Raw genomic sequence first — 24,560 nt, forward strand, 5'->3', positions numbered from 1 at the left:
ACAGTGCAAAAATCACACCAACTGAACAGTGAGGGATATACTGTGCTTTATGAAAATGGTGCAAATTTCCATTTTTGGAAAAAGAATATATTTCTAAACAGAAAAAAAAATCCCGTTTCATGACAATATTTCAGAGCCTTTGGATTAAAATGTCTAACTATATTTTCCATACTATTAATAATCAACCATCCGATCCTTATGATCAACTGATATCCCTAATACCTTATCTTCAAATAATTGTACATGCCACAAAAAATACAGATATCTTCTATATACATTACAGCATGAGGATACTTCTCCAATCTTAAATCTATAACATTGACCAATTTCAAAAAAAAAATTTTTTAATCTTTACAACATCACTCAAACAAACAAGCTAAATTCAGGGGTATAGTCTGTACTTACATTTTCATTGGTGACTAGGTCATCGCCAATAACTAAAGCCATTGCAGATGATTTATGTTTACTCTTATTAATTATGTTTATTTCATCCTCAAGTGGAAGCTCAGGATGAGAATCATGCTCTTCATCGTCCTCTTCTCCCAGTCCGAAGGCAGAAGAGGAATTAATACTAAGGCCATTGGTCTGACAATTACTGGGAGCAGTAGTAGTAGAAGTAGTGGTAGTACTATGAGGTGGTGATTGGGCCATGCTGGGACTGATTGTATGGCTCATGCTACCACGCTGTGGTGTATAAGAACCATTGGCAGTCCGACTTGGTCGGTTCTGAATGGGCACATACATGCATTAATGTACACAAAAGTTAATGAGAATTTGCAAACAAAGCTTAACAATTATCATTGTAGTGCCACAAGACAAAGCAAAATTAACAAAATTCAAACAGAATCTAGTAAGAATTCATACAAAACATCAGTATATAAAACAAGTGAATGAGAAATAAAGAGACAGAATTGCAAAAAAAAATTACATTGGGAGTTGCTGGTTAGAAAAGCATAAAAGGGCCATGTGCAATTTGCCAAACTTACAGGTATAACAGGAGGTTCTTCTCTGCTTGGTGTTGTTGCTGGAGTTGGGGGATTTGAGCTTTTCCTTGACATCTTTTTAGCCCTAAGCTGAGGCTTAGGTTTTCTAGGGCCTCCATTAGTTTCAAAAGATATGTAAAAGCCCTGATCTCCCTTTGGACCATCTTGAAGGGGCTCCGCCTTGACATCCAAGTCATCATCATCATCATCTGGCCGATAAGGTGGAGTCAACGAACGATGAGGAGGAGATGGCTGGGGAAGATCTACATCATCATAAACTGGCATGCCTTTCTTAGTTGGAACTCTGAAAGTTTTTACCCCTATACTTGGTCGAGTAGGTGAACCTGGTTCATGTGATATCCGATAGGTTTTACTTCCCGACGATATGGAAAGTCTCTTCAATTTCTCACTAGGATCACTTTTACTGTGTTGTCTGGACTGATCTTCCGATTCAATAAACGAGACATTTTGAGGCTCCATGTCATCTGGAGGTGGAGCAGCTACTGGTGCATGTGAAACCGTTCTTGTAGGACTTGGAGACTTCTGTTGTCTTTGTGGGGGTTGTCTACTAGGAGATGAAGTAGCACTAGACCTTAGACTACCAGGTCCTCTACTATCACCTCCACCAGAACTATCACCATGCAATCTAAATGGTGGCGTTTGGCCCATTTGTCGCTGTTGATCACCTGAAAAAGAGTAAAGGTTGGTAAAATAATATTACATTCAAGAGAAAGAGAGATTCATTATAAGCTAATTAACTTGAAAACTAACTTGAAAGTGACAAAACCACTAATAAATATCCATGTAATTATCTTTAAATTGCCCTTTTTTTATTCGAGCTAAGCTACACGAATCCCAAAATACCTACACAAATGTCATTTTAATGATACCCCATATCAAAATATTTATTATTTTTCCTTCTATTGATTATCATTATCAATAAGCAATTCAACCATACCAGTAAGTGAAATCCTTAACTCTAATATACCTGGTCCTAAGGTTTTATGCTTAATACAAAAATATTAGGTCTTATTTCATATATTTCAAGAACTTAGAAATTGAGTTATTGGATACTACTAAAAAATAGTAAATATGACAATTTCTTTTGATGACTTATTTCTAACTTGGTATTCAATAAGCGTTATAGGTTTAAAATTGGATAGTCACAGAAATATTTCTGATTGTATCAATGGTTTCGCATTATCTGCATTCTGAGATTGGGGTAATTCATCTAATACTCATTGGTAAAAAGAGTATGCTTAATTCAAAGACAAGATTATACTTTTTGGGATCAAGGGCATCACAATCCAAACATAAGTTCCATGAGTTTTAATATATTACTATAAAATTAATTTCTCCACAATGCCAGTCATCCAAGTACACTAATACGATGGATTTGGGAAATAAACATAAATCACTAACAGGAACAGATCTTACTGTCTTGTCAGTATCCTCATTTCTTTTAATCAACAGCAGAGGTTGACAGTAGGTTGGCCTAGGCGCTAATCACCTGTTTAAGATACTACCACTATATGGGGTACCTCTAAGACTGGCCTGACAACCTAATGCAGGGGCTCTTTCCTTATGATGGGTTTACATGAGTAGTGATAAGACCTATTCCAACACTTTACACCAACTTCGTATGTAGAGTGAAAATTTTATTTGCTGAACACAGGGACCTACACAAGGATCATTCAGCTGAGGTTATAAAGCACTTGTCATTGATATAAGGGGTGTCAATTTTCCCTCATTTTTATCTGCTGACCATTTTTCACAAAATTTTGCTGAGAAAACAAATGCATTACTGTATTTTGTAGAGAACACAGGCTTGTATCATCAAACAATATTGCAAGTTAAAAATAGTAATGTGGGCGGCCTATACAACTCGTATGTTCTATTCTATGTCTTGTGAAGTTCAGAGGTTTAGCTAATTTATCAATAGATGGTACAAGTGTGTACAGATATATACATAACACACAATTCAAGGGGATTAATTCTCATGAAGGAGAATGATGTTTATATTTGTTAAAAAAAATTCTTGTTCCTATTGGGAAAGGGTAAAAAATCACTTGTACATATTTTTCTTTGATTAAAAAGTATTTGATAATTGTTCATAACGCTTTTAATTAATTTCAAATTTATGAAGTTAGAAAGTCATTTGGCCAAATTTTTACTGAATTTCTTTGGTTACTAAGTAATAATGTTAGAGAGAATTCATTATGAATTTGCAGCAACATGTTTTACTATCATATCCCGAGCGATTATGACTTCCATAGCCTAAAACAGAAGGGACAGTTGCTTTTCGTAATAGTCAAGGTAAATGTGTCAAGTTACCATATTGCATATGATAGATTTCCCTTACCATGTTTACTGCATTTTTGTAACTTTCCAGCGTGACCCAAAGTTTAAGCCTTCAAATTTAAAGTTTCGTTAATAGGTATCAGATAGTTTGAAATATCTTTTTAATCAAAGAATACTCATTATTTCTTTGACTAAGTTAGGAACAAGAGACCAATCATATTTTTAAAACTAAAGCTAGTTCAAAAAAGAAGAAAGGTTTTGAAGTTAGTTTTTAGATAATAAAATCAAACACGCTTACCAGGAGCATAGGGTTGTGCGCTAGGAGGATATCCTCTCATTTGATGTTCTGGACTATAATACCCTTGACCATTCTGATACATAGCCTGGGGAGGCAAGGACTGAGGTTGGCCATGTAACATAAAGCCTTGATTTGGCATTTGTTGTTGAGAAGCGACCTGATTTAAAGCTGCCATTTGGGCAGGGTGGTTCATTGGGTAACCTTGGTAGTAACCTGGATGTTGGCCTCCCATCATATAATCTCCCTGGGGCATCATGGGCCTGGATTAAAAGAAGAAAGCCAATCAATAAAAAGGACAAAATTTATTTTAACTATTGCTATTTGAAATAATTTATCAAAATACTGATTTCCCAATGCAAGCCACTAATTAAACTAAATGGTTATCACACTGCGATCATGCAACACTCCAAACACCTATCAGTCTAGTCTGAGTCATGTATTATGAAGTCATCGGTTAATACCACGTACCTGTTGGGTTGATGATCGATGGTCACAACTGGCATTGATAGAATCATTTTAATCAGTTCGTAATTATTTTTATTTCTAAAACTTGGTTAGAATCACATCAATATATGTAAGGGTCGCATAATTTTGTCATTTCACATGTGTTATGTTAAAAGCTATTACACAACTATAAACTATCTACATCATAATAACTATTACTCTGCACACACACTATTTCAACTTCTTCTTGCTACTTCGCATTAAAACAGATAACTGATGGAAAATTCCTGACGGTCTGTTAGTTGATTTTAAAGGTGCTCTGACTTCACCAGAGACTGGTTTAACTAAAACACTTGTCTCTGCATCATTCACTCTGGGATTAAGGGACACATCAGATACGTCGTGTAGTGAGGGAGAAACAGAGTTTTCTTTCTCCTGATCCTCACTAGTTGTGCAGCAGGAGGAGTCACATTCACAGCCCTCACAACAGGAACTGCTACACACGTCTGAGTCTACTCGGGACTTTTTAGCTGGTCTAGAAGGGCAGCCAAGGATATTCTTAATTAGGTTAGTCAAAGCTGTCATGAGTATTTATACAAAAATATTAAGTAATTTACTATCCTTCACCAGGAAATCACAGTCTTCTTCACAGTCCACCAGGAAATCAGTTTAATAGTCATAAGTCCAGAGTAAAATCCTAGAAAAAGCGAGTCAACACTTTCAAAAACATGCCATGCATAGTATTTAGAACCGAAACTAAGTGTATTGGTAGGGTTAGCAAATCCTCAATGCAACTAAACTGTGATAATAATGTTCTAAAAATTCTGGTTAGTGCTATGAAACATTTCAAGAAGTTTTGCTGACAGAGTGAAGAGGTTCTGATGCACATGTATACCAAAATCTTAAGATTAATATTTTATCCTGTAATTTTCCTTTGTAAGATAGCCATATAATTAAATCAATTTCATATGGTTCACCAACAATCAGAATTGATTTCCTCCTTACAAGATACCATTTATCTCTTTAAAATAAAAGTTTCCATATTTGAGATAGAACCCAGCAATATCATGTGAGAAAATTCAAGACCTTAATAATGATGTGATATAACTGAACCATAGGGAGAGATCCCAGTACCTAGGAAAGTCACCAAAACAGAGTGAACAAGAATCTACAACAGGCCATTCATTTACCTAGAAAACCTCAAATAAAACCACAAGCCTAATAAAAAATTAAGACTTCCAAACTTCAAAATTGAATGTAATAAAATTTAGTACTGTAACCAACAAGAAAGGTTATGCCTATTAATTAGAAGAAGTTTTCCTAACAACATATAGTGAAAATTTCCTAAATCAATGGTAGAAGGAAGAAGGTATGTGTACTTATGACCCTAGAAAAAGAATTAAGGGAAGTAAAACCAAATAATTGATGGTGAACATATAGATTTAAAAAGAGAATATCATGGTTGCAACAGGTTCCGAAACATAAAATAGTTTTACTTAAAATCAGTGCAACATGACCAACATACCACATCAGAAGCCAAAACATATCAATAATTAAACCAAAGGATCTAGCCTAGTGTCAACATATGTAATGATGAGCATTCACAATCAAATACACTCTAAATAACTAACATGCTCTAGCATGCATACTACATTATTGTATTTAACAAAATTCATGCATTTCTTACGACTATAAAATTCTTTGTTGATTCAAAACAATATAAAAAAAAAACACACTGTACAAATAATACTCTACAGACAAGAGCATCACAAGAGAAATAAAGGTAACTATAAAGTATTCCATATTTACCATTTAAAAATTAAGAATCAACCAATGCAATAAATAATACTTTATTCAAAATTAAATTAATGAAAACCTTGAAAATATGAAACAATACATTTGAAAAATACAGTACTAAACATTCAAATTCCAAAAATTTTAAATGCCCCGAAATCGGATATTCTCTGCAATTTGTACCGTGAGGAAATTATTAAGCATGCTACATCATTAATACAATATACGATAACCTTGAAACTTCAAGATAAAAACAATGATGTAACATAAGATTGGGACTACTGCGCTGTAAAAAATAGTTTGAAACAGTAATAAAATGAAAACCGCAACTAAACATTTATTTTGAAAAAATAAAATTCTTATTCCACTTATTTATTAAATGCCTCGCCCAGTTAATGTCATTCTACCAGAAAAAAAAAGGAATATTCAGGAGTACAAAAAAATTGGAAAAGGTAACAAAAGAATCATTATTGAACTCTTTGGCATAAAAGAAGTTACAGTACTTAAAAAGAACCCTACTGTATATCATATACAGAGGACTAGTAAAATGGCAAAATAAAATTAATTGTACTAATAAATATTGCTAGTAACAAATGAACATTAGAATTCAGACAAACGGTTACACTTCGAAAAATGAAAATCTAACGATGTCCATCAGTATACAAAATTCTTAAATAAAATGATTTGTTCTTTTGAAATAAATAGCATGAATAATACCCTATTTTACTTGCATAAAATATTTTCATACAAAATTTATTCCTCACATTTAGCCTTATTTCCAAAGACATGATATCCTAGTTGCACCAACTACCATTTGTCAAAATTGAAAAGCCTCCATCAAGCCTGCCATGCATTTCATGTACAGTAGCTGATCACTGCAGTCCTATTCTCCCAAGGCCAAACTAGTTTCTTACTATGCCTGAATGTCACAACTCTGGAAGGAGGCAGGTCTAATTTCCTCCAATTCACTTGCAGTCCTTAAGATTAACAGAAACTGAGCTTAAGCTGGTGACACTGAAGATCTTGGTCTTCATGATGATTGGTAGGCCAAAGCAATGGAGATGAAAACTGATAGATAATTCCACCTTTTCCTAACACAGATTAAAGGTACTTCCTTAAGTATTTTGCAGATCCAATGAGACTTGAAAAATTCCTCTCCGAATCCACTTACCCAACTTTCAATGTGGTCAACCAATTGTTTTTATTATTATTAGCTAGTTTAACCAGACAGACTTTCTCATAGGTAGAGAAGTGAAGCGGTCATAACAGTAATAACTAATGGTGTAGAGGCCTCTAAATTTTGAGATTAGTTGATTATAACTGGAACCTCTTGTCCACCAAAGTACAGTACAGTAATATATGATTAATGTTATTACGATGAAACAAAATAAAAAGCATAAAAAGCTATGAAATTATATACTCAATTACATAGAATTAAAATACAGTCATTAACAACAACACGGCCAAGTACAACAAATAATGGATGAAAGTGAGGAACAGTTATATTCTAGATACTAAAGTTTCAGAAAATATTTTTAGATCCTTTTCCAATTTTTTCTTTACCTATTTCTTAAGGGGTTCTGATTTTCTCATCTTAATAACTCATCTCCTTATCGCCTGTCTTACAGTAAAATAAGCGTGCCTGAATTGTTAGTAAAGCTCCATCAAGCCTAAAATACATTTCCTTACCTAACTGGCCCCCACTGTGCTCTTCTTGTAGCAGGAGACATAGATGAATAACCATCACTACTAGATTGCTGGCCCCACATGCGTCGTACAGGACTTCCCTGTCATAGGTGAAAGTTAATACTGTATTTCAACCATGAAGTCTAAAAACAATTGAAGGATTGTTTTCTTTAATATAATCTGGCTTTCAAAAGAAGTTAAGCACCGTGTTGCAGCATATAATTACCCAAAAAAGTTATGTAAACTGAAAAACTTGTTTCCTTTTAGATACTTATATATAAAAGTAATGATATAAAGAAATTTATGAAAGAATGCTAATGCAAAACTATAAAAATTCAAAATTAATGAGAGAAATTTTATTGGAAAATCAATTAGATGAACTTTACATGTAGAAAGACAACCAAGAAAAAGAATTGCTTTTCAATGCAATCATTCATTGTTAGTTGATATTTCATCTCAATATCACTACTATTTCAAACTTAAAAAATACATTAGACACCTACCTGGTCATGAAGGTAGAATTGACCATGAGGTGCTTGTTGCATAGCTGGGTTGGACTGAGGAGCAATACCATTTTGCATCAAACTTTGAATCTGCTGCTGTTGATGTGACAGTCGCTGGATGTCACCCTGAATCTCCGTGAGTGAATCTGTCATTCTGTAAGGTGGTTGATAAGAATCTAGGCCCATGGAAACCCGGCGCGGGGGTGTTGGAGGTAATGCTGCGGGGTCATATGGAACCCGCCAGTTGCCAGGCTCCAAGTAAAGGCTCATCCGTCGAGGGTCCACCCGTGGGTCTCGCAAGCCTCGTTCCCTAGGGTCTCGGGACAAAGAGGCTTGCCGTCGAAACTGTACTGCAGGTGAGTATTCGATGGAAGAGCGCCGAGACCCTTCCAAATCACTCTCCCCACTGTAAGAACACCACCACATGCACCACACACCACAACAAACGATCCAGTCTCACTCAGCATAACAATGCAAGGAGACATGGCTCACTACTACGATGTTTTAAATGTACTTTACTGCTGCATTCATATTAAAATAGACACAGCAAGTAGTTTTTATATAACAATTTAAAAAGCAACAATACAAAACAAAAACTCATTGAATATGCTTAATATGCTTTGAATATGAACATGCAGTCACAAAAAATTAAAACTAGGATTGGTTCAAAAAGTAAAATTACTTAAAAGAAGATATTTTCAGAACAAACAAAAGTTTAACTAAAATTCCAAGAATATTAGTAGGCAGTATACACAGTACAATAAAACTAAGCAATTTGTTATTAATATCATTCATACTAAGATTGGCATGCAACTCAAGTTCTCCAATAAGCAACAAAAGACAATACAGAATCAAATCATTTTCCTGTCAAATCCCATATGACTGTTCAACATATTCAAAATTACACAAATGCCACCAATTTTGCATTGGGTGTTAAAAAGACAAGTACAAACTTAGCATCGGAGGTTATAGAGACTAGGAAGAGAATATATGAATAAAGACCAACTATAGTGTATATAAAGGTTGAATTAAATTATGTAAAAAATGGTGAAAACCCAAAATGTTTGGGCTATCTCATGAATTATAACATTCCCTTTCCTCAGAGAAACATATATAGACATACAAATAAGCCATATATCTTAATACCTTATTGTCTGGATTCTCTCATCAACCTCGGGATCAGAGCCCCAAGGCAGAACCACTCAAAGACAATAGCTTTTGACAGGCCGGGAATCGAACCCTGGTCCAGGAAGCTGGCATGACAGTGATGATACCATTTAACCACGATGAAAGATAAAAGTCAATAACAATTCTTCTGTATTTATACCTGTCGAATTCAGGTTTTTTGTATCTAGAATTGAAATCAACCCATCTCCACCATCATAGCTAATTGGTATGTTTGTACTTGGCATTCGATTAATGATCATATATTCATATACATATTTTTGGGAGTTAAGGTCTTTATCTTATGCAATTTCCAAATAATGTATGTTTACATTGTGGATAAATTTACAAAATACTTTTTCTCACGAAAGAGAGAGAGAGAGAGAGAGAGAGAGAGAGAGAGAGAGAGAGAGAGAAATATATTTTTGTATTTAGAATTTAAATCATCCCATCTCCACCATCGTAGCTAATTGGTATGTTTGTACTTGGCATTCGATTAATGATAAATTTTGCAATACATGTTTTTGGGAGTTATGGTCTTTATCTTATGCAATTGCCAAATAATGTGATGTTTATGTTGTGGAAAATTTACAAAATACTTTTTTTCACATTTTTTATAAATGAATACTAGTGAAAAAACTACATAATACGGTACTTTGTTAACTTTGAAAAGTGATGTGAGAGAGAGAGAGAGAGAGAGAGAGAGAGAGAGAGAGAAATATATTTTTGTATTTAGAATTTAAATCATCCCATCTCCACCATCGTAGCTAATTGGTATGTTTGTACTTGGCATTCGATTAATGATAAATTTTGCATATTTGCAAATTTATCATACATATATACATATTTTTGGGAGTTATGGTGTTTATCTTATGCAATTGCCAAATAATGTAATGTTTATGTTGTGGATAAATTTACAAAATACTCTTTCACATTTTTGTAAATGAATACTAGTGAAAAAAATACATTAATACGGTACTTTGTTAACTTTGAAAAGTAATGAGAGAGAGAGAGAGAGGAGAGAGAGAGAGAGAGAGAGAGAGAGAGAGAGAGAGAGAGAGAGAGAGAGAGAGAGTCTGTACTACTTTCTTATTATCTATATAGAATAAATTCCTATCAGACTGAACGCTGTACTTTTTATTACTTTAACAAAGCACTTGAGCACCTAATGTATTCAGGTCTTAGTCTAAGGGACAGTGAATTAATTAAGACCCAATGGCAATTTTTAATTTTTTTCTTGATTAAAACTGGTAATTTAATGTTATATTCACCCCTCAAAAACTGTACTATATCAACACTCATTGTAAGGTGGTTCACTTTAAGTTCTTTATACTTTAATACAAAATTATTCACGTGTGAATGCATTATGATAAGCCTTTTCTGTGATACTTTTTTAAGTGACTATTCTTATAATTTTCATTATATCTTTTTCCTTGCTTTTCCTTAATCAAGTTTTTCTAATAATATCCATAAATATACCTAGTCTAACATATACAGTATAATTATGATAATGGAGATATGTTTAATAAAATCACCAGTTTTAAACTTCCACCTTAGAAGACTGGCAGAGGGGTATACTTTCAGCAAAATTTTTAATAAATAATTTCTATAAAATAATCAACATCTTGGTGGTGGTGGTGGTGGGGGGGGGGACCATCATAGAAATATGAAATTTAAATGTTGATGGCTTTGCAAAATAATGAAATCGATGGCTATTTTATATTACTAAATCTGATCCTTATTCCAACCCGTAAATCTCCTAAGTCTGTGAATACCTTTCATGGCTTAACTAACCTATTAATTATCAGTACCCAGGTAAGGGTAGTGTATATAATTGAAATTCTAACGATGTTCAAGCATATTCAATATCTTGATTAAAATATTTTCATAAGTAAATTCTAATGGAGTTTGGAAAATACCCCTTCAATTTTTTTTGAATTTTCAATAAAAACTATAATAAAAACTAATAACCCCATCAACTAAGAGCAACCAAGTAAATTTGTAATCATTCCCTTGTATTTATTTACTTTTAATACAATATTACACATTTTAAAGTAATTTGTATCTTTTCTAATAATACAAAAAGTCCTTAATGGTGTATTCTTTCAGTAAAGTTGGAACTAGGCTGTTAATATTTTAACGAAGTAGAGGCACTTACGGGTAAGCCCACCCACCGGACAAGCAACTGAACTCTCACTTGGACCATAAACCTAGGACTTACTGGGTGATTGAGGCAGGGAACTGTAACTTGAAGGACTTAGGTTTGTATAGTTAGGAAAAACTACAAACTAGTTTAAAAACCTCTCGATTTGTTCCTACACGAATGAAAACCTTCATCCTTTAATAGAAGTTATCCTTAGGCCAGAGAAGTCCCTATAACTATACTGGCTATAGTGTACTTTCCCAAAAAAATGTCAAAGCACTTCATTTGAATAGTGGAAGTAATGACTCCTGTCAACCTCTTAACAACCTATACATGAAGATAAAGCAGGTGTTGGGCTAGGACACTAGGATGGACTGGTAGATGGTCAAGAAAGAAATCGTACTGTATATCCATATGGAAGGTATGTTGTATGAATTTATGGTCATTTATGGAAAACGGGCTTGAATACATTTGCCAATCCTCCCTCTTGTCTGGGAGGTTAGGAGCAATACAGTACAGTACTTCTTAAATCTTAGATGAGATGAGATGCTTCCTGCTCCGATACGGAGCTAGGTTTGATACACGATTTGATGAGCAAATACCGCAGGGCCAATGATAAAGGAATCCAGGGACCTTTGGGCATACTCTCATACGTATTGGATAGTGAAGGTTCTCTGTTGTTACCAGAGTTCTGTCTTCAAAAACTGCACCACTAACAGTGTCTTTGTAAAAGCTGGGATAAATCAAATAAGTCTAACATCATGCGCTTGAATCCGGGATGGTCCTCTTATCTCCTTGCATGTAGGAAAAGCACATCTGATTGTCTCACAAAGCAAGAAGGAAAGTGTTTTAGGATCTCTTCTCTTATTCCTTCTGTGACAAGTCACTTCTCGTGATGAAAAGATGAAGAGGGACTAGCTATGAATGACTGGGTTCTAGGACCAGGCCACGAACTCCAGCACTAAGGTGAAATAGACATTCTTCTATTCTTCAGAATAACTTTTGACACAGGAAAAGTTAAACGGCTTTCCTACTTGCTTCACCAAGGCTATGCTAGTAGAGGACGTCTTGCGGGTTGAAGCCGTATCTGTCACCCATCACATGGGCTCAAATAATCTGCTTGAGACCGGAGGGCTTGATACGTTCCATACAGTTTCAACTCCCTATGAAGACAAGACTGTCCCCTGCTCTTCATGAGTCTTGTCAATCCTGACAGTCCAGGCTCATGTCCTAGTTGAAAACTTGGATCGAAGGCCGTGCGGTAACCTGCACCGCAAGATTGAGATTCTCAAACTAAGAAAGATAAAAAAAGCTGATCCTGATACCATTTGACAAGTGGCCTACTTAGGAGAAATCAGGGACTATGTAAGCCTCAATGCCATCAACCAATTGTTGAGAAATCAGAGGAAAGGTCTTAGTGTCTTGAATTGCCAGGGATTTTGGAAGGCATCCTTGAATACTGCTGACAGTCTGAGACTATAGGGCAAAATGGAGTAAAGCCTTTCTAACATGCAATGATATTGGGATCACGCTTGATCCCTACACTATGTCCTTGTTGACGAGAGCAAATCTGTTTGAACAGTCCTCCAGCCAGAATGAAAGTTGCAAACAGCTCTACCACACTGCTGACTTCCCAAGAGTGTACCTGGTTGCTGACTTGCTAAGGGTTTGTGAAACCAGGGTGCCTTTGTTGTCTTAGGTCACACACGAAAGTGTTGTCATTCAACAACACAACTCATTTGGAAAGCTTGGAAATTTACAAAGCTGCATGTTTCAAGTAGGTTGAAAAGCAGGTACCTTTCTTCTGTGGATCATATTCCCAAGACGGATTGGATAATCAGGTGTGCACCCCATCCCTCCTTGGATATGTCTGTGGACAGCATATTCTGTGATGAGATTCGTCAAGCAGCTACCAGGGCACTTCATGCCGTATTCCTGTTCCAAGTAAACCAAAAAGGTAAGGGGAACACTGGTTGCTGATTAGTGACACTACAGAAACTACTGGAAAAATCGCTGGGAACTACCCACCGAGGAACTAGCTTTTCCTTTGATGAAAGAAGTCTTAGACAACGTTGTCACTGTCAGTCCGGAAGATTGTTGCTACGATCATCTGAAGGGGAGACTAACTGATGTCATACCATCGGTATTACCAGATAATCCATCCTCTGCTTGGGAGTCTGATAGAACTTTCCCCAATATAGCAATATCCATAGGTTGTGGCAAAACGAAGGAAATCTTACTCAATCCTGCAGCAATGCCCTCTCCTCTGTTTGGAAGTCCTACAGAACTATCTCTAAAACACCAAGGATCCGTTGAGAGGGACAAAGAGGAAAAAATCTAACGATGCTTAAGGTAGCTCTACTGTAGGAATGAAGAATAGGCAACTATTGAGATTTTTCACTAGAATCGACAGATAAGTGCGCTCAAGAAGACACTAGCGTGAATACTTGAGGTATAGTAACCAGACCAAAGCACAGACTTTTGAACTAGTTCACTACTTTCATGAAGACATAGCGGAGAAAATTTCCTGCAATAAAACCTTCCTCCAACAGAGTACATCCATGTCTAAAGAATATCAACTTCTTTAGGATTATGTTTTTGGCATCATAACAAGGCCAAACTAGTGGGGGAATAAACAATAAACAGGAAGGCCATCAAACAGGAACAAGAATGTGAATATCGGCAGGTTTTCAGAGAAAACTGTCACAGCTACTATTATTGGGAAACGACTACGAATTCATTTTTCCTTAATATCCCTCACACACAATGATTTAGCCAATAGAAATAGTACAAAATTGAAACACCCACATGAGGACACTGCAAGTATGTCTGTACTATCCAGCAGTAAAAAAAAGTGGAGGCTCAGTGGCCTGTCAGGTGGGCAGAGCTTGGCAGTAATGACCACCACTTAGTTAAAATTTCAATTGCTGAGTTCCAGCTTTGGTGAAAGTATACTGTACTCCCATTTAAGGATGATGGTTTGAATTCACGTAGGAACAAATAACCTTTATTTGTAAAGTTGAAAATCTTTGCATTAGTGCCATCAATGTTGAATGTTATTACCAAAGTCTAACTTCAGTGTTATTTGCTGTTATTATAGCATTAAAGTATAAAATTTTCCCTATACAAAATACAGAACTCCTCAGCTTCTCATATACTTAAGGGATTACTTGGTCTGCCGAAAAGTAAAGAAAAAATCTTTTAAGACCCTAAATTAAACCGTACACGGTATTTGAATATATTAAATTTTACCCACATCCAACAGTGCCCACATACTTTTGAGCCTAAACTTAGCATATATTCAAAGGTTTAAAGACCGCCCATGAATGGCAGAGGCAAGGGATAGTGACAATGCCATAAAGACTGACCATATAATTTGATCAGCACCCAAGTCACCTCTCCACCCAAGCTAGGACCAGGGAGGGCCAGGCAATGGCTGCTGATGACTCAGCAGGTAGATTATATCTACAGGGTCTCCCAAATCCATCATCTTTAGCTCACAAGGATGGTGAGGTTGAGGACACTAAAGAAACCATTGAGTTTGAGCTGAACTTGAACCCTGTCCGCCAGGAAGGGATGTTTCCAATAGGCACAACCCTTGATATGTTGAAGCCTGCTTAAGTAAAAGAGTTACTGTAGCTACAGTAACTTGTTTTTGTTGAAATTTTTTGATTTTGCAACAGCTGGAAAAACTAAAGTCACTACCAAACTCATTTTCACGGATATACATTTCTCACCCTGGACCCCTCAGGTTTAGACTTTATTTGTTTTGTAATCATATGTAATTTACCTCAATTTGAGCTCTATGGTATAAAACGAGTCCAACGTAGCAAGAGGACCTAAGAGCATAAAACTGGACATAATAAAGTCTATGGGTACTATGAATTAACCTCAGCAATTCAGGTGTGCTATAGTCAATTTCTTTTAGCGATGCAGATTTGCACCGACTCGCAGCGGTGCCCTTTTAGCTCGGAAAAGTTTCCTGATCGCTGATTGGTTGGACGAGATAATTTTAACCAATCAGCGATCAGGAAACTTTTCCGAGCTAAAAGGGCACCGCCTCGAGTCGGTGCAAATATGCCTCGCTAAAAGAAATTGACTATAGTTACAGTATAAAACTACAAAAGTTCCCCTAGTTCTTCCTTACACAACAAAGGAACCTCCACCCCTCAAAGGTGCTGGATAAAGGGGGAGAATATTCTAGAGTAACAAACTATACCCAATTTCAAACAAAAAAATAACTGCTTAAAAATCTATAAATATCTATAATTCCTAAATAAAAATGTATGAATAATCAAGTTTAAATTTTTCAAAAACTAGAAACAAACAAGGCTCAAAACATATCAGTCTAGTAAAAAATTTTCACAATACAGTACTGCCTTTACAAAAACCTCTTTTAACAGGATCTCAGCAGGAAAATGTTTATGATTCTGTAGGGTGAAAAATAAAACCAGTCCTTAAAAAAAAGACAGGCTACCTTAATCTAAATTATCAATTAAAAGCATGACAAAGGAAACAATATCAGATAAAGCATATTAACCAATAAGAATGTCCAACTCTTCAGAAAACCCAGACATGAAAGGAAAAAATGAAACAAATAAACATACCAAGCACCAACATAAAACCAAGACACTTGAAACCTTAATGAAGAAAAAAGAAGTTTCTCTCTCTTATCCAGTATAATTCTTAAGTATTGCATTGTACACCTATTTACAGCTTGCATGGAATTCCACACTTAAGCAGAAAGAAAATATTTACTCTATCATGATTAATGTTATAGTGCAGCTAGCCAGAAACTAACTAAACACGAGTGTGTAAGAGAAATAACATGAGCAAAAAATGTGCAGACATCGAATTCCACCTGCAATATCAAGATACCACTGAATAAAGTAAAGTGCAATGGCTGTAGTAACTACCTCATATGCCTTTAAAATATCAAAAACATTACACCTTATATTTCCGTAGTTAATTCTATTTTGTACGCAGGAAATTAACTACAGTACCAACAACATTTAGGGTTACTGATGAGGTAGTTCAACCAGATACTGAGCCAAGAACTATGCAATATTTATCAATTCAAGAGAAACTTAAACCTCTTATTTTATCAGAACTTTTTAAAATCTTGATATTCAAATAGGAATAAAATTGATGGCTATAAAAAGGATACTTGTGTCAATAAGAATATTAGTTGTTGAATGAGATTACTTTACAATAGTTTTTTAAATACACTGCATAGTTATAACTGCCATAATACAGCCTTTATAGAAATGGAGCTGCATATCTGAGAAATGGTCAAGTAAATGTTTGCTTAGTGGGAATACCTAATGCTTAAAACAGGAAAATATTTGCAATCATGAAGGCTATAATCCCCTTGTTAAATGAAGGTACTAGTGTCATCATTATTCAATTAAGTCAACTTTTTTCTGTTTCATAATAGATTTTAAAGATATCAGAATTACTTCTGGACCCTTAACACTTAACTAGAGTACTATGGAATGTTATCTGAATAACTATTATTACATTAGCTACCCCCGCCCTAATGTTAATAAAAATCATCATCATTGATTGATATTCACCGTTACTTTTACTTCTTCAGTGTAGTAACTTTTTGCCAATCAACAGGTGACACCTTTAATGTTATGGTCTGCATTGTGGATAAGAGAGAGAATACAACATAGTGAATTGAATTTTTACGCACTTGAAATACTTGAGTCAAACATGTACAGTAAACAGTTTCTACAAAACCAAAACAGCCTGAGTTGACCGAGAAATTTCAAGAATTTTTACAAACTACTATCAACCTTCCACATGAGAAAGAGAAGATATGAGAAAGAGAAGAGGTGAACATTCTCTGTGCTGCATTAAGTCTCAAAACCATTACCTGTGTGGTGGATCTTCATGTGTGTGGTTACCTTTGCTTGGCAACTCAGGGACCTGATTTGGCTTTAGAGCCTGGCAACCTGGGTATATTTCTCTCCACAGCTCATTCACTGCTAGACATGAACATCTTAATTTCTCCTAGACTATGAAAGACTTTTTTTTTTAATTTTTCTTTGAAGTTTCTCCCATCATGCAATCAGAAAAAAAAAAGCCATCCATAGTCTCTAAATAAAAATTCTTTCTGAGAAACTGAAACACTCATGAGTAGCACTGTGTGGAACTAATAAGGCACCCCCGGCCTTTGATTTTTAATGAACAATTTTGTTCTAAAACATGACACTAGTGATGGAAATGTATAGTCATAAGAATAATGGTGTTGATAGTAATCACTTAAAATTAGAAAAACTTTAAAATGAAATTATACCAATTGGAAAGTAGCTAAAAAAATTATGAATGTGACACAGCTCACTATAACAAAAAGGAATTTACAGTAACTTTCAATATCTAAACATGTTGAAAATAAAACTTAATTCACATACTTTGCCACCACTCTTGTCTTCTCTACAGAATGCTTCCCCTTAGTTTTAAAAATAAATACATGGTTACTTGTATATTACTGTTGAAGCATGTTATCCTCTAGTATTTTTTAGTAGTAATATGTCCAGATTGGCTTAAGAAACGTATACAGTTAAATGTCAATTCTCTTCATTCTGTACAATCACTGCAAATAATTTAACTTGAAAGAAGAAACAAAACAAAATTAAAAGCTAAACTGTTATTATTGATGGCAAGGCAAAAATAGATGCTACTGTAGCTTTTGGTGCTGTAATAAGAAATAAATTTATAAAAAAAATTTAATGGAGTGTTATCCCGCTGTGTATGGGAACTCGTACAAAATAATCGTAACTTCAAGTCGTTTACTTGGCAGGTATTAAGAACTGCAGAGCTACTATGAAAACTATTCTAACATTTTAATGTCTAACCAATTTCTCCTACTCTCTACCTTGGGCATTACACTAATTTTTTGAGAGGAAATGACAGATACTCTATAGAATTTAGCCTATTTATATATTATATAGCATTGTTACCTAGCTATCCAATTTCAATTCTTAGCATAGCAAGCAAAATATCATCAAGCTTAAGCTAGCAGTTGATTTCCAAGTCAATGGGAGTTTCATCCCCCAAACCTTAAGAAAAATGAATCGTCAGTTACCGTACAGTATTTTGTTACATCACTGTGCTTGAAACCAGTCCAAATAGTAACAAATGAAACACTTACTGTGTAAGAGATTTGTGGTATTCATCATAATCCATCGTATCAAGATCAGGTGTGCATAATTCTTCTGGCGGCCCTTCCTCCTCAAGCCAACGTCTCGACACTTTGTTGACGTCTGAACCTATGTCCTGTTTAGAAAATATCATAATGTAAATACTGTAAATGGGCAGAAACTAAAACCTATTTGATAAATTACACAAACTAGTCTCCAATTATGTGAAATTATACTTTAAAGATCTAAATATGGAAACTACATCAACAAATCATTTCTGTTTATACACCATGCTATTTCTTTTCACACAATTATCTACAGAAGCTATGAATTAAATTGTTAGAAAATTATTTTTTTAAAATAAACTGTTTAGAACCACTTTCATAACACACAACTCGTGGTCTGACCGGGTCACCTTTTTCGCCAATCTACCTTATGACTTATTTCTGGATAAATATATGCACTACCCTAGTGTCTTAAAGGCGTAAGCTTGTTGTGATAAGATCCAACATTTTAAATGGGAATTGGCAACAGGACATCTCTTTTGCTTAAATATGTGGTTGATGATATATTTAACTACCAAAGACTTCACATCCTATTTATCATCCAAGTTAGTTATAGAACATGAACAATCTGCGAGGTAACACCAGTTTATCACTAAGTAATCTACATTAGCAATTAAAAGCCACGTAGGCAAGGTGAGCAAATCGAGTTCACATGCCTTGCCCAAAAGAAAGTGCAATATCATCGGATAAGTTTTATCTGACATGCCCTTAGCAACTATGGTATTAAAGTGATAATTAGGCAATTGTATAATTTGAAAGACTAAATAAAAAGGTCAATTAAAATAGGTAAAAAAATTGATCTCCCAGCACAAATCTGCTCATAGCAGCAAAAAAAAAAAGAAGATAAATAATAGAGTAGCCTCTCAACTTTTTCAGATTGGAGCCCTTGGGCTTATAGCATCTTGCTTTTCTAACTAGGGTTGCAGCTTGGCTAGTAATAATAATAATAGTAAACTATAACAAAAGCACAAGAGTATCACCTGCATATAAACTTTAAAGATGTGGTATAATCTACATTTGAACATTCAAGATATTCCCCACTCAATAATTCCATAGAATTTCTAATGTAAGACATCTTTTACTTTACAAATATCTGTCACCATGAGACATTTATCCATACTTTGCATCATATCCAAAAGGATAGCTTCATATAAAACAATTATAATAATGCTGCTAATAATTAAACATATATAGTAAGCCGAGTTTGGTAAACTGATGAGCTATTATATCTCAGTGTAGCAAACAATTCATATTGCAACTTTTCACGTTCTGACATTAAAAGAGGTATCTTGTATTTCTGAGTCCACTTGGGCGATGCCAATAATCGACACCAGGACACAAGTTAAAAATAAAAATAAAGGGGTTTTATGGACTATACATGGAGAAGTATTTCTCCATTTAGATACTACCATGCAAGAAAGCGCTCAACACAAAAACAAACATGTGCTATATATGGCAATGGTTAAGTATTCAAGCTTTATTTAAGCAATAGATCTCCTTTAAACATTCAATTTTTCACAAATAATTGTAAAAAGATTATAAAAATAAATAAAAAGATGCCCCTGGCATTATCCTGAATCAGTTTAACCAAACTCTCTTGTCAACCTTGCAACTTTTCCATTATCAATTTTATTATTTGAGTTTAAAGAAAGCATTGAGTTACTATTTTGAACGTTATAGGGCTAATCTGATGGGGTTGACTCAAGAACTAAAATTAAGATATTTTATAATAAAAAAAAACAGGACTTTCAAAATATTTTATAAAATTGAAAAACGTCAAAGTTTCAGACAAACTCTCCTTCCATGACCTATTTCCAGAGCTTGACATTCACTGTTGGTTGAAGTTCAGACTTCCTATAAAATGTATAAATATCATTGCTGACCTGTATTCTCTGCATAAAGAATAACTCCAACATGATGTTCTTTTGGTTTTCAAGAATGCCACTTTCCAATACTTATATTGTACTTTTTGAAGTTCCAAAAATTATTGTAAAACTAAATTAAGCAATAATCATCAAGAGTTAATTAGCTCTAAATGGGAAATAGGTACAGTGGTAATTTCTCAAAATGCCTTTGTGATTAAAGACTATTAGTTGGAGAATTGCTTCATTGGATCATCAAAGCTCACATTTACAAGGATGAGAGCAATGTTTCATTCCCTTCAACTTGTAGCGCCTTGGTTGGACTCAAAGTTTATCAAGGGTCAAACATCATCAACCCAGACAGTATAGAGAGGAGTGGGAAAAACAAGCCTATCTAATTCAGTTAAGAGCAGTTATTTAGGGCCGAGTTATGAGATATCCCCTTTCTGAAGCCTGCCAACCAATAATGAGGCACTAGGGGCCTGGAAATATAACTCTTACAGGAATGGCTTAAAAGCAATATCTGGAGCAGGAAAATATTGTGCATAAGACGCCTCGTAAAGAGATAAAGCAATATGTAGTAATGAAAAAGTATATAATGTAAATAGAGGCTAAATAATCATTATGAAAACCTTTAGTATTACCTACAGTGCATTTAACCAGACACACTGCGAGTAGTGTCTCTTTCTGACAACATGCTTAAAAGCTGACCACTAGCATATTATTTCATACAAAAATGCAGTACGTAAGCAAGCAACTATATAAAATACAATACAGAAAAAAAAATTATTCCAATTTCTTAATACTTACAGGTCAAAATTTCTTGCCCTCTTAGTGACTAAAACATATAATTTTGCAAGGAGAAAATGGATTCTCTTGAAAGCAAATATCACAACAATTAATTGATACAGCAATAGTTTGTGTAACTTACCTTATTGAATGTATCTCTACTTTAATAGCCAGATCATAAATTTATTACATTTTTAGTCAAAAACTACCCAAGGCTCTCAAGGGTATAATAGGTCTATTATAGATTGTATGACATTGCAGTACAATATACATATAAAGAATTTTAAAAAACACCACTGTGATGACATACAACACACAATATCAAAAAAACCTTGCAATTATGGTGCAATTGTAATAAAAAAAATGCTGGTAAAATCTTCTTGTGAAGGGAGAAACATGCTTTCCAAACACAGAAAAAGACACAAAACAGCTTTGCCAAACATAAAATATCAAGACCTGAAACACTTCAAACAGTGATAAAACTAATTTTGGACTGTTTTCCCATTTTAAATTTTCCAAATTGGAAAAATAGGAAAATAACTGTCAATGTACAGCAGGAAAACAAAAGAACCCTTATTAATATCAAAATTATAATTAAATAAATGGAATTTTTATTTATAAAATTTATTATTTCTATATTCACCTGATGTTCATATTGCCTCCTTTATAGAAGCTCGGTTATCAACATTAACTCATAGAATTAAACAAATTTCCCATCTTTCCTTTCAATAGAGACATGCCTCTAGCAAAGTAATGAGAAACACAAGCGGTTAAAGGCAATAAGCAGAGCCGAGTGACAGGGCAGGGACTGCTTTATTTCAATCTCAAATTCAAAACTATTCCCTAACCTCTTGACATCACATGTTAGTTGGGAGGAAGGTTGGCTGTATCTGAACATCAGGCAATACTGGAAATAGCAAATTTCATCCTCAAAGTCCCGTTTATTTCTATGAAACTTCCCTGATGTTCGTATTACTGACTCCCACACACTCACAGAGGTGGGATGCCAATGAAGAAAAGAGATAGGTCCTTTATAATTGAAATATAAGATACTAAATTTCTAGACTAATATTGATTAATGGTAACAAACCATCATCTCAAAATACAATTTGAAATAGGGGACTCAGGATTTGTTTCCTAATGATATTTGAAATCTGGGACTCAAGATTGTCTTTAAATGATATCTTATTTATAATTACATATCTCCATAATCAAAACACGATATAACTACAACTGGAATTTTTGTAAAATAAGAAAATTAGAAATTAACTGAACTCAAAAAGGTTAATAGACCACATTGACAGCAGCCACTATAGGACCTAGAGCCCAGGAAACTTGATAAGTAAACCAGGATTCTTGAAGATAATGATTAGCAAACACAGACTGGTACACCATTGTCCTGCCACTAAAACGCTTTCCACTGAAAAATTTATGCAAAAATTAATATAAATAGCTGTAGTTCTAATTTCATAAACCTTAACCTTCAAGGCTTTTATTAAGTTTGGATCCAATTAACAATAAGCTCCCAATTGATACTTAACAGCTCTTACTGGCCAATGAAATTTATCTTCTGATGAAAGGGTTACCATCATTCAAATTTTTGCAACAAAAGAAAACGGATCGAATCCTCTTAAAGACGGACAAAGTCCGAAAAGGAACTGTTGTTATCATTCCCAAATATAGAATCTGAATCAGAACCAGAAGAGGCTTCTTCAAGTTTACCATACTTGTAGATCGCAAATCCTTTCCAATAAATATCTCAAAAATAGCCAATCACCCAGGTATAAATGAACTCGAAGCACCAGAAGCCTTGCAATCATATCGATATGAGGGCCATCATCCTGGTAAACATGAGGAGTTATCCAGAGACCACAACACAGGCACTTAAATTGGCAACCTTTATTGCGCTGATAAACGAAGGTATTTCCTCAAATTGAGATGAATCAGAATGTGAAAATATCCATCTGAGAGGTCTACTGAAAGCATTGAATCTTTTTAATTTATCAACCCTACAACTGTCAAGTGTGTTTCTATCAAAAACTTTGAGAGAACCAAAAACTCGTGGGGGGCCAAGAAATATAGAACTTGACTACAACCCACGGAAGCTTTGGGGACTAAGAATGACCTGTTATACCTGTTATAAAACCCTAGAGCAGGGTTTAAAACTTTTTCCATTCCATATTTCTCTAGAAGGTTTGCAATTTCTTGCTTCAAAATCTGAGCCTTTACTGTATTTGTGAGATAACTCAAGATATGGAACTGGCTCCTTTGACAAGGGAAAATTTGTGGATAGAGGAATCTGGTAACCTCCTTTAATTACAGATGGCACCCATGGATTGGGATTTGAGGTTTGAGGAATTTCAGTAACGTTCTTTGACTACAGCTAGCACCCAAAGTCATACTGTTCACCGATAAGATCTCTGGATCTGTTGACAACTCTCCCAGAACGTCTACTAAAGAGGAATCCTGAATACTACTGGTACGAAAGGAACTTGTTGGCGACAACTCTAGGAAGGCTGAAGCTTCTGGTTCAAAGGAGGAAACTTAGGTATTCCTAGGATAAACTCAAGGCAACAACTCTAGGAAGGTTGAAGTTTCTGGTATAAAGGAAAAAACTTAGGTATTCCTAGGAAAAACTCAAGGCAACAACTCTAGGAAGGTTGCAGCTTCTGGTTCAAAGGAGGAAACTTAGGTATTCAAAGAAATACTAAAGGTAACAACTCTAACAGGGTTAATGCTTCTAGTTTAAAGGAGGAAACTTAGGCATTCAAATAAAAAAAAAAAAAAAAAAAAAATGAAACTGACAACTCTAAGATGGATATTGACTCTAAGGTGCAATGGACATTAAGAACCCTTACTGAATGGAACATCAATACTACTAGACCCTACTCAAGTCAGGTTAGGGTTAGAAAGTATGCAGGTAAGATCAGAATTAATGCCTTCAAGTGAAGACTCACTGGCCCTCTGAGATTTAACAAAAGTTAAGAGCTTTTGATGCTCATCACTATTACAACTTGGCTGGTTAAGTGCTATATTCAAGAACGATGCTGTCATATCATTATTGGCAACATCACTGCTATAAAAAACTTGTTTAGTCTTCTCTGGATTTTCAAATGAACTAAAACAAGTTTCATTTGCACTGAACTTGAAAAACATTTTTTAATGAGAGGAACAGTGAGGCATTCTCACTCCTCACAATTGCTATCAAAATCACAGTAATGACCACATGCAGTAATAGCTAACAAATCCAGAGGAAGACATGCTGTAACACACAACAACACACCACAATCTGGAGCCTAGAGAACAGAGTTTGTCCAACCAATACAACAAAGAAACTGAAATAACAATGTGCCACTAGTGTGTCACTGCTTCACTTCTTT

The 24,560-nt window shown here is 34.8% G+C and overlaps 1 protein-coding gene across 1 annotated transcript in view; it reads right to left on the minus strand.

The window, feature by feature from the left end:
• The window catches only part of LOC137639920 (uncharacterized), a 103,809-nt gene that overhangs the window by 22,625 nt on the left and 56,624 nt on the right, over positions 1-24,560 (minus strand). The window contains exons 14-19 of the mRNA XM_068372211.1: positions 18,476-18,600; positions 8,010-8,415; positions 7,510-7,607; positions 3,583-3,842; positions 987-1,669; positions 406-726 (exon numbers count right to left, since the gene is read on the minus strand). Of these exons, the coding sequence (XP_068228312.1) occupies positions 406-726; positions 987-1,669; positions 3,583-3,842; positions 7,510-7,607; positions 8,010-8,415; positions 18,476-18,600 (1,893 nt within the window). The remainder of the gene's footprint in view (positions 1-405; positions 727-986; positions 1,670-3,582; positions 3,843-7,509; positions 7,608-8,009; positions 8,416-18,475; positions 18,601-24,560) is intronic.

Source organism: Palaemon carinicauda, chromosome 4 (genome assembly GCF_036898095.1).
Source record: "Palaemon carinicauda isolate YSFRI2023 chromosome 4, ASM3689809v2, whole genome shotgun sequence".
NCBI classification, from domain to species: domain Eukaryota; kingdom Metazoa; phylum Arthropoda; class Malacostraca; order Decapoda; family Palaemonidae; genus Palaemon; species Palaemon carinicauda.